General features: G+C 37.1%; 1 protein-coding gene across 1 annotated transcript in view; it reads left to right on the top strand.

Moving 5' to 3' along the window:
• Positions 1-2,227: 2,227 nt before the first annotated feature.
• The window catches only part of und (methionyl aminopeptidase und), a 131,704-nt gene continuing 123,048 nt past the window's right edge, over positions 2,228-10,883 (top strand). The window contains exon 1 of the mRNA XM_090372732.1: positions 2,228-2,383. Within this exon, the coding sequence (XP_090228858.1) occupies positions 2,236-2,383 (148 nt within the window). The 5' untranslated portion in view covers positions 2,228-2,235. The remainder of the gene's footprint in view (positions 2,384-10,883) is intronic.

The following is a 10,883-nucleotide window of genomic DNA, read 5'->3' as shown; positions in this document are numbered from 1 at the left end:
ATTAACTATACTTCTAGCATTGGTGTACATGCAATATATATGCACCTGTTTCTACTCTTAGTTACCCTAATACAACCCATGTATTTATTTGTTCCACTATGACTCCCAGCTATCCTAGAAATCTCCATTGCCTTTCTTTCCAGGCTGTTGCTCATTCTAATAGAAGCAGTGCAAGAATCACTTTTGCCTCTGCTTGCGGCCACTGTTAAATTTTATTCTGTGTATCCCCGAAGCTAGCCGTTTTCCGATCCACCTAACACTGCCTCGATAGCATCAGCAAATATTCTTGCACCCTTTATATTTAAGTGTATCCCATCCCTGTAGAAACAGTCTCTCCTGTTATCAAGCCCAGACCAGACTGAAAAAAACTCTACCCCCTTGACCCTTGCACAATCTCTCCAGGGCCGAATTGATCGACAAGGCTCTTATCATATACTCCCTACTATTGTCTCTGGGCAGAACTGCAGACAGTTTCACATTCAACTCTAATTCGCATTCAACCTACATTCGCGACTTTTTTTCAACATCACCTATATTTGTTGAGTAAATCTGCAGATGTCTTATTCTTAATATTATTAGTTCCGTGTACAACAATATCAACTTTTGTGCCTTAAAAGATATCTGCTCTACGACGTCAACTTTTGCCATTGGCAGGCATACCCTGGTCCTGTTTCACCTATCCTTCTTGCATAGTATATTCCCCGTCTCCCTGATAATAGTCACCAACAATAACTAATTCCTTTGGGACCAGCGCATTCTGCGTTGGAGATTGCCTCTATGTTACCTGATGCACAGGAGTGAGCTCTGCCGTTGAGCTGGGCAGCTGAGAGCTTGATGGGGCCCTCATATTAATTTCTTCGAGGGCATACCCCCTTCACCTCAAACTCTTATAGACCCCCATTAGAAAGCTGAGTTGGCGCCTAATTTCTTGCCACTTCTAGGCATCTAGCACACACACAGACATCCTCCTTGGTTAGATCACGTCCCGTTTTAGAAAATTCAGCAAACTTTCAACATTTCGCACATTTCTTGAGACTGTGATGCGTTGGAGAATTGCCGCCTTCATTTTTTCCCGAGTCACAGCACTCTCGCTAGTCTATGATCTTTGCTTTGCAGCTCTAGTCTGGCTCATGATTTCCGTTTAAATACAATTTAATTAACAACGAAGTTTATAAGATTAATAATATTTTAAAGTTAATAGATTCCTAATTGAGTGTTTCGTATTACGCTATCTAGTTTTACTTTATACCTTACGCTATCGGTTCAAGATATATATACGTTACGCTATTTCTTATCGACCACAATATGGCGGCTAGGTCAGCGATATTGGCGCCAACACCTGGAGTCGTAACTTCCAAAAATCGCTAGTTAAATTCAAAATAAGAATCCAACGAACGTTACTAAACCTATTTAATATCTCTGTAAAACAAAATGTAGTATGTTAATTAACGAAGAATACGGTAAAAATTAAAATACTTATCCCTTTAAAGCAGCCAAAAATTCACCGACTATTCTCTTCCGCGACTAGAGCGCCCTTCAATTGATGAGCTCTTGTTATTATTATTATTATTATTATTATTATTATTATTATTAGCCATATGGCGCAAGGAAGCCTGAGGTTTATGATGCACCAGCCAAAAAAAAAAAAAAAAAAAAATTCTGAGTTACCCTGAGAGAGAGAGAGAGAGAGAGAGAGAGAGAGAGAGAGAGAGAGAGAGAGAGAGAGAGAGAGAAGTAGAAGGAAATCACCAAGAAAAAGAAGAATGGTGATATCCAGCTCAGGACCCTGGGTGTGACAAGCCCATACTTACCAGATGTTAGTATTGATGAGCTTACAAGCGCTATTTTTCATATCAAACGGAAAAGACAAATTAGTTGGAGCAAAATGACTTTATTTTCAATTTCTTATTAGGTTTCAAAAATTATATTTTAATAGTACTGTGTTCCTAGCTACGACAATATCAGAATATAGATTTTATTATACACGTTTTACTTATTATTGTGTTATACAAGTTCCGTTATTAATAAGTAATAAATATTCTGCTATTAATCAATATGTGAAAAAAGTTATTTTGTCTTAAAAATTTTTAGTTTCGTGGAATCACTGATTTGGGCTATATCGATATTTTTAAAGTAAGAAAATATTAATTATTTTATTTCCTGAGGCTATTTTATATAGTTACTAGATATTTTTGAGATGGCGCTTTGATCACTTATTATAATTGTGGAAGTAACATGGCTGCTGTCGTGCAAGATCATGGTAAGGGAGATGAGGAAAACGATGTAATTTATGAAGATGGAAATGAGATTGGAGATTTCGAAGACGATGTCTCACAGAAGGACGGATCCAAGAAAAAAAAGAAAAAGAAAAAGAAGAAGAAAGGTGGACATTTTATTGGTGCATTTTGCTGTTATATTTAGTTCAACCTCTAAAGCCAAATTTTAATTTTTACATTTTTGAAAACAAATAGGTCATTTAATGCAGTGTTGGGGATTTTAAAATTATTATTCTCTCATGTGCATTAACTAAAATTCTCTTAACTCTTATTAAATTTGGTAGTATTGATATATCTTGAGACACGTGTATAACGATTTTCTCCACTCTGAGCAGAAGGAGCGGTTCGATGTTCTCTGCATTTTATTGGCACGTGGCCAGATTTCCCATATTAGAAAACGAACTCCCCTGTTTTTTTGCCATAAAAAGTTATAATTTAACCTTCCCGTTTTTGTACGTAGTAGTAATGGTAATAAGCTTACTTGTATATGCAAACGAAACTCAAAGCGTCTCACTGGAATAATACTTTTGCAAACCGTGTGATTCGTGGTGTTATGACGTCTTAAAATGATGATAATGACCATGGTGAGTTTAATCAAAATTCTAACTGTAATTATATTGGAAATTAGGTAATGGAAACGAATTTTGAATAAACAATAAGGCTAAAGCCAATTCGAGTGTCTAACTGAAGATTGTAACTGAAGGTACATGTTGCACATTGCTTAGACAGACAGAGAGAGAGAACCATAGAGAATAAGCATAGCAATGCTCAGTGGAAGTATGAATTTAACATCATTTTGGCATGTTATTCATAAGAGTACAGAGAATCACTTCAGTTGTGTGTGGTCAGTAAACAATGGACATTGCAACTGTGTCTGAGATGTTGGTACACTGCCATTATTTTTTGACATGTCAGTGGCAGACTTATCACTAAGTAAGTAGGAAGTGCATATTGAGTGAGGACCCCCCCCCCCCCCGGGTAAAATTTACTTACAAGTGCACCCTTCCAAAATGGCTGCAAGGAGAAGAGGAAGGTAGTGATTGACATGCCTAACCTGCTATGGTCAGTGTTAGATTTTAAAACTGCTGTTTTAAAATCAGGAACTCATTTTCCTATTTTAAAACAGCAACAGAAGTGGGGGGATAAACACCCTAAGATTGAGGCAGCCTGCAGGGTGTACCCGTAAGTAAATTTCATCCAGCCGTTGATTTAGGGTGCTCATAACTAATATTCATTTACATATGAGGTTGGGTATAACAGGGATTAACATATATCCAGGAACAAAGCCAAGTCCTCCCTTTTTCTCATTATATCCTCTGCCAGGCAGTCTTTTCATATATATAAATACATTAGATATTGTCCATCTTTTCTGCCCCCTCAAAATCTTAAATAAATATTCTTTGTAATGCCACCCATTTTACCCTATATGTCTCACCACAGTACAGCAGTGGTGAGACATACATAAGGTAAAACACCTGATTATGAGCATGGCCTTCATAACTTGAGAAATAAGTGCTGTACTTTATTTGCAAGTGTATGGTGATCAAGAAGTCACACAACTCAGACCAAACAGCTTTTCTCAGAATAACACTGACAGCATCAGTAAGCAATCACAGGACAGTATATTGCATTTCTTTACTAGAAACACAATAATTGTGTAATCAGCATAATTACAACATATGTTGAAAATGGCTCCATTCTTAAATGCATACAATTCTTTTGCCCATGTGTGAAGCTACCTTGTATATCACAGAAGGCAGTTTTCAGTCTCTCTTGCAGTGTTGGTCTTCATCCAGTTTGTATGAATTATTCTCTTAGAGCACTTCTTTTATATGTCCCAGAAGATGAAAAATCTGATGACCTTGGAGTCACAGTTCTCCAAAAATTAGAAGATTGGTACACAAGGGACATGGGGTCAGCAAATGTGTCCATATTGCACTGGCTTGCTGAAACTAACACTTGCATTCGTCTCCCTCTTGGAATGAAGTGAACTGTGTAAAGATGTTCTCTGTATACAGTACCATTCACCATGGTACCCTCACACAAGTATGCCATACTCCAATTTTTTGAGAGTGCAAGGACTTTTTCATGGAGCACGTATGATTTCAGTGGACCAAATCGTAGTATTTGGACTATTCACATACCCAATGTACTTCATCAGTGAAAATAACTTAAGCAAGGCCTGACTTAGCCAGGTGCTTAGGATAGCACAGTGGCAGGTGCCCTTGGAGTGGACTGTGGTTCCAGTGCATGACTGCTAAATACAATTAAAGATTGTATTCATGATTTATTATAAACTTCTCTGACCAGGTGGCTAAGAAGAAGTATAAACAAGAACATTACATATCTATTACACATTTGTCAATAAATGCCCTAAACCATCTACTGTGAGATAGGAGTTTTTCTCAATCCGGATTCTTCAGCTCCTATGGTAACTGCATCAGTCTTGTGTGTGCTTCATACAAACGTCCCTATTGCATTGCAAGTCTCCTGAGACATTTTGATGGGAACATGCAACTTTTACATCACTTCATCTACTTGAACACGGATCAAAACAGACAGTATTACTCCATATTTTGTTGTAAATAGTTCTACTTTTTACAAAAAATATCCACTTGTTATCTTGTGAGGAATTGTAACATCTGGGTATTTCCTGTTGCAAAATATTGTTAAATTGTGAACACGCGCTGCACCCAAGAAAATGGTATCTTCTGCCATAAGCAGTAGCACCACTAAACCCAAACGGGATGTCCCTATCAGCAACTCATACCTAACAGCATCCTTCTGATGCTGTCTGGCACAGCATTTTATGCAAATATATATCCACTTGAACTCTCAGTATGATTTCTTAGTCGCTCATTTGTATGGCTTGCCTGCTGAATGGAAAAGTTATTTTATTTGTGAAAAACTGTTGTTTGTTTATTCTAACACTTTCAGTATCTCAGGAAATAAATGCTACACTCTGGTTGCAAGTACTGTATACATATGGTTGACCTACTGAATTAAAGGTTATTTTATGACTAAAAAAATTGAATGGCAAATGCCATTAGGCATTTGCCATTCAATTTTTTTTTTTTTAGTCAGTTTGTCACGGTATTATAAGACTACTATAATTTCACTATCGTCAAAGGTTATTTTATGTTAATGGCATTCTGTTAATCCATATGTTTATTCATGGAATATACTATAATGTTCATCATCAAACATCATCACGGGTGTCCCATACAAGAACTGAAAAAAGAATAAAGAAAAAAAAGATTGTGGTGTTAAAAAAAGGGAAAAAAGACTTTTCTTCTGTTTCCAAAAAAAAATTAAATAGAAAATGACATGTAAACATGTGCATAAGTGTTTGCATTTGTTGTCCAGTGTCTGGTCAAAAGCCTGTTCTCCTTTTCTTGTGATAACAGGGATGCTGAATGTCTCTACTGCCCCTACTGACTCTTCAAGGTGAGTTCAGTGCATCAAATATTGTGAACGAGCTTTGTTCAAAAGTCAGTAAATAGCAATATCACAAAATGATTCTAATAAGTTGGAACAAGAGTGTTGTGTGATTATGCCATCAGAAATATTACAATAAAATAATAAAAACATGCCTAAATATTATCTAGGAGTATTCTTTGTGAAAATATATTAATTTTTTATTAAGATAAACCTCAGTATGTATTCCTAATGACTAGAACTATGTTTCATGACAGTACTATATTTCATCATGAGGCCTTACAGTTGTATTTGCCATAATTTGGTTGTTTCTTTTAATTGTAAGTGAATTTAAATCTTTTTTTTTTTTTTTTTTGTGTGGGAAAATTGTTACCAGTATTTTATTTCCTGTTGAGAATTAAGTCTTCAGGAGTAAATTTAAGAAGGTTCTTTATGCTTACTACAATCATAAAATGTTATTTGCATGATATTTATTTTGTTCTGGTCATCATTGCCAGCATCCATACTCACCATACCAAATTATGGTGTTTCCAGAATTGGACTACCTGTGGGCAAGGCAGGCAGGTCCCCTTAGAGCATCACTTGTGAAAGGCATGCAGTTTATTGGGTAAAGTTCTAGTATCAGGTATAGAGCAGACCCTACCACTGCTGGAAGATGTTACGATCTTCTGTATGAACTTAACTGGCCGCTAATTGAAAGATTTTACGTGTTTTTTTTTTTTTTTTGTGTTATTTTATTTTATTTATTATTTTTTTATTTTTTTGCGTGCGCACTTTATTATGCACTTTCTTGCATTTTTGCAGTAATTTATTATTCACTTGATTTTTAGTATGCTGTATGGATCTTTTTATGGTAAGCAAAATTTGTAAAGATGACCAAAGTGTACTTGATTATTTTCAAGAGCACCATCTAATTTCACAAGAAGTAAGATGTTTGCCTTGCAATCTGCCATATAGTTTACTACCAGAAAAGAACCAAGCTGTGTGGTTTCATTTGCCATTGGCTGAAGTGTCAGTTGAAGCAATCAGTACTGAAAAATAGTTATTTTGCAGGAGTGAAAATTTCATTAATTAAAATTCTATATTTAATGTATTACTAAACAATTCAAATTTCACTCCCAGCAATGTTAGAGCACACTTATCCTTAGCAAACCAAACAGGTGTTGACTATTATCAATTTTTAGAGATTTGTTCATAGAAGCTTCTGGAAGAACCAATTACGAGGCCTGGGTCACAGAGTTAAGATCGATGAATCGCTATTAGTGAAGGCAAAGGACAATTGGGGAAGAAATCTAGGGAAGCAAGGGTGGATATAAGGTATGTTTGTGTCAGACGGCACCTGGGAGTTCTCCCATCTCCGCATGTGTTTCGCTGTATCGAGGACAGTACATTGTCAAGCCAGATACTTGAAAGTGTGTGGGCTGTGTCTGTGCAGTGTGATATGTTGTGCCCATTGTTTATCCGGCTTATTGGCCGCCAGGCCCCTAGTGGGGCCCAACGTTGCCCATACCCTGCCACGTGGAGGCTAGCCGGGTGTATCCAGTATCACAAATTGCTCTGGCAGGTTCTGCCACCTAGTTTCCTGGGATTTCAGTGGCTAGGACCTATAAAAAAAAAAAAAAAAAAATTTATGCGTTTGACATTAATGCTTAATGGGATTGCTGTTAGGAAATCGCTGGTTGGGGTTGAATGCTAAAGAGATGTGTTAAAGGCCAAATAGGTCAGGCAAAATTTTGATGTTATTAAATTTAGATGTGTGAGGCTATACGCTAGATAAAAGCTAATAGTGTTAGTTGTCTTAGAGATTTACACGAAGCCGGTAGAATTTAGACGTTGATTAGAATTTGGCGGCATTGTTAAGGGTGTACTCAGTCGATTTAGTGAGAGAGGGGGACTGAAGACTGGGGGGAAACATAAAAGAATAGGGACGATAGAGTAGGCATCCCCAAAAGAGGTCAGTGGAGACGACCCCACCAGGCGAAGTATAGGGAGTAGACAGGGAGGAGAGGAGACAGAGATCCGTCTCCTCCCTCCCCTGCCTGGGGATGGAGTTTTAAAGGGAACCAGGTTAGAGTACCCAGTTCAGATTGCCAATGGCGCGTTGGCAGCAAAGCTGCAGAAAGTCTTCGTCGGTGTCATGTCCAAGGAGTGTCGAATCCGGTATGAAGGTCAAGCTCTCCCACCCCCTCGCCTGGTGGGTTTCCCACTGCCAGCTAACATATCCCACCCCCGTTCCGGGGGTGGGATATGTTAGCTGGTATACAAAATACGCATTGTATACATATACAAAATATGTATTAAAAAATGAGTTACGTAAAAAAGTTTTTTCGACGTCGATGGCTTCATAAAACCTAACAAATTTGTCTGACGACACAGCGCCTTCTTTTTTTCACGCAGAATTTCTTCGTAGCAAGCTAATAATTTTTTTATTTCTTGCTTTGTAGCTATAACGCGTTCTTCGTTGGAGTCTGTTTTCTAAAAATTTTAAGCCCTTTTCAATTGAGCTGAGACCTTCTGTCAAGCTTGCAATTGTTGTGTGCTTTTCTGGTGGAACTGGGTCTGAGTGTCGGATACTTCAGTGACGTTTTGGTCACGCATCTCTATGAGCTCATTCATTGTCAGCTCCTGACTATGTGAATCCAACAGCTCGTTGACATCATCACCATTGACTTCCAAATCTAATTGCCTGGCAAGATTAACAACTTCTTCTATCACATGAGCGACATGATCAGTTTCTGGCGTTGTTTTCGTTTCGTTTTTGAAAAAAAATGGACAGTTTCTTCCAGACACCATTCAATGTTTTTTTGTGAATTTCATCCCAAGATTCTTCAATGATTCTTACGGCATCTAAAACATAGAATTGTTTCCAAAAGTTTTTAACAGATATCTCAGTATTTTGTCTCATAGCTTCATTCAGACAAGCAAACGAACGCCTCGTGTAATAGGCCTTGAATGTTTTGATGACTCCCTGGTCCATTGGTTGAAGCAAGCTGGTTGTGTTTGGAGGCAAAAACACAACTTTCACATGTGGGTCGAAATTAATTAGGGTGGCAGGAGGGTGACCGAGTGCATTGTCAATAAGAAGCATCACTTTAAATGGAATCTGTTTAGACTTGCAATAACGTTCGACTTCGGGTATGAAGTGGTGACCAAACCAGTCCTCAAAAACGGAAGCTGTCACCCAAGCTTTATGATTTGACTTCCAAATCACTGGTAAGCTTATTTTAGATATATTTTTTAAAACTCTTGGGTTTTTGGAGCGATAGATTAAGAGAGGTTTTAACTAGCAGTCACCAGCTGCATTCCCGCCAACCATCACTGTCAATCGGTCTTTGGAAACCTTAAAGCCTGGAAAGTTTTTTTCTTCGTGAAAACGATGTAATTTCCGACAAAAGTTGAGCAAGAATTCGAACGTACACATATAAATATGACAGTTGGAATGCAAATTCTTGTGTGCAGCTCATGCGGCAGCAAAGTTGAATTTTGTTCATCTGTCGCTCTCACTCTCCGCCGTCACACCATATTTCGATAGCATATGAAAAATGACCTTGAAGATAGTGGGCGGCAGTGTTGCCAAATGAAAAAATCAAGAACCGCGTAACTCCAAGTTCGCGTAAGTCGGGGTATTACTGTACTTAACTGTTAGCATTTATGGTTTGTGTTCTTTTTCTCACACGCTTACACTTTTATTCATTCTTCTAGCTCTCATCTCATTTATTCAACTCTTACTTTCTGCACTGCACTCTCTGGGCACCGCAACTTACTGTTATTCTTCAGTTGTGGTGCAGGCCTAGCCGCAAGTTTTTTTTTTTTGCAGTGATAGTGTTTTTTATGTGGTTAGTAAATGTTTGTTGGTAAAGTATATATAAAGTAATGTAAGTTATTTTTAACTTTGTATTCTTTCGGCCAATTACACTTGCTCTTCCACTCATTCCCATTCACTCTCTCTTTCCAGCAAGGATGGATATTTCAAATCTATGATATCAATTTAAAGCAAGGGTACATTACCAAATATGTCACTTCTTGCATAATTAGAATGTACTCTTGAGAATAACAAAGTACACTTTGGTTTATGTTTGCAAATTTTGCTTAGTATTAAAAGATCCATATGAAATACTAAATCAGGTTTCTCAAAAAAGTAGGAAAGCACTTAAAAAAGCACGCAAGAAAACATGTGGCATCTTCCAATCAGCAGATAGTTAAGATCACACAGAAGATAGAGACATCTTCCAGCAGCAGCTGTAGGATCATGATTCCTTAATAATATCACCATTTATAGACAAAAAAAAAAAGCTTAGCTGTTTTTAAATGAAAACACCTTTGGCAGTGCCTACTAAATTTCAGACTGAAGTAAAACCAATTTGTCACAAAAGTGCGATGCAGAAATGCCGCAAATTATGTCACTTCCTAAATTACACTAATACAGACAGTAACGTTGATCCTTGATGTGAAAACATCTTTAGCAGCGCCTACTAAATGTCAGTCTGATAATCAGCGTTTGGCCCTTTGGTGAAAATGTGAAACGAAAATGACGCAAACTTTGTCACTTCCTAAATGACGCTAGCCCAGTCACTAACGTTGATTCGGTAGAGTAAGTAGTGGACATAAGCATAAAATGTTACATCATTTGTAACTTCAATCTGATTTTAAAATGGTTCTGATTTTTGTCAAAGATGTTTTCACGTAAAACATCTTTTTTGCATACAGGATACACATGCTTGCTTTTTTTTTCTTTTTTTTTTTTTTTCTTTTCTCTCTTGCATACAAAGGCATTACCAGTTCAGGTTTAATCAGAAAAAGTTTTTATGGGGATGCAGAGAAAAAACTGTTGGTAGCAAAAATTAGACACTGCACTTGTTTGGTAGATATGTGCAATGTTTAATCAATAAATATAAGAGCCTTCCATTATCCCTTTTCATTATCTCGTTGGGTAATGGCATATATTTAAAATAAATAGCAGTCTCTCTGTGGTGGTGTTTTTTATTTTATGTGCACAGTGCACTACCAAGTGATATGGCTACACAATATGAGATCAATGCATTTCTTAGGGAACTTTGTTCACAGCTATGTACAAACTGGGACTATTGTATTTAGCTACAATATTAATGTTTTTTTTTTTTATATACATTAGCAAAAAAGAAAAAAATATAGACGTCTGTATGTATAGGA

This window comes from Mastigoproctus giganteus, chromosome 4 (assembly GCF_048544385.1).
Source record: "Mastigoproctus giganteus isolate SK-2022 chromosome 4, ASM4854438v1, whole genome shotgun sequence".
In the NCBI taxonomy this organism is placed as follows: domain Eukaryota; kingdom Metazoa; phylum Arthropoda; class Arachnida; order Uropygi; family Thelyphonidae; genus Mastigoproctus; species Mastigoproctus giganteus.
The sequence above is the reverse complement of the archived record's forward strand: the minus strand, read 5'-3'. Positions and strand labels throughout refer to the sequence as shown.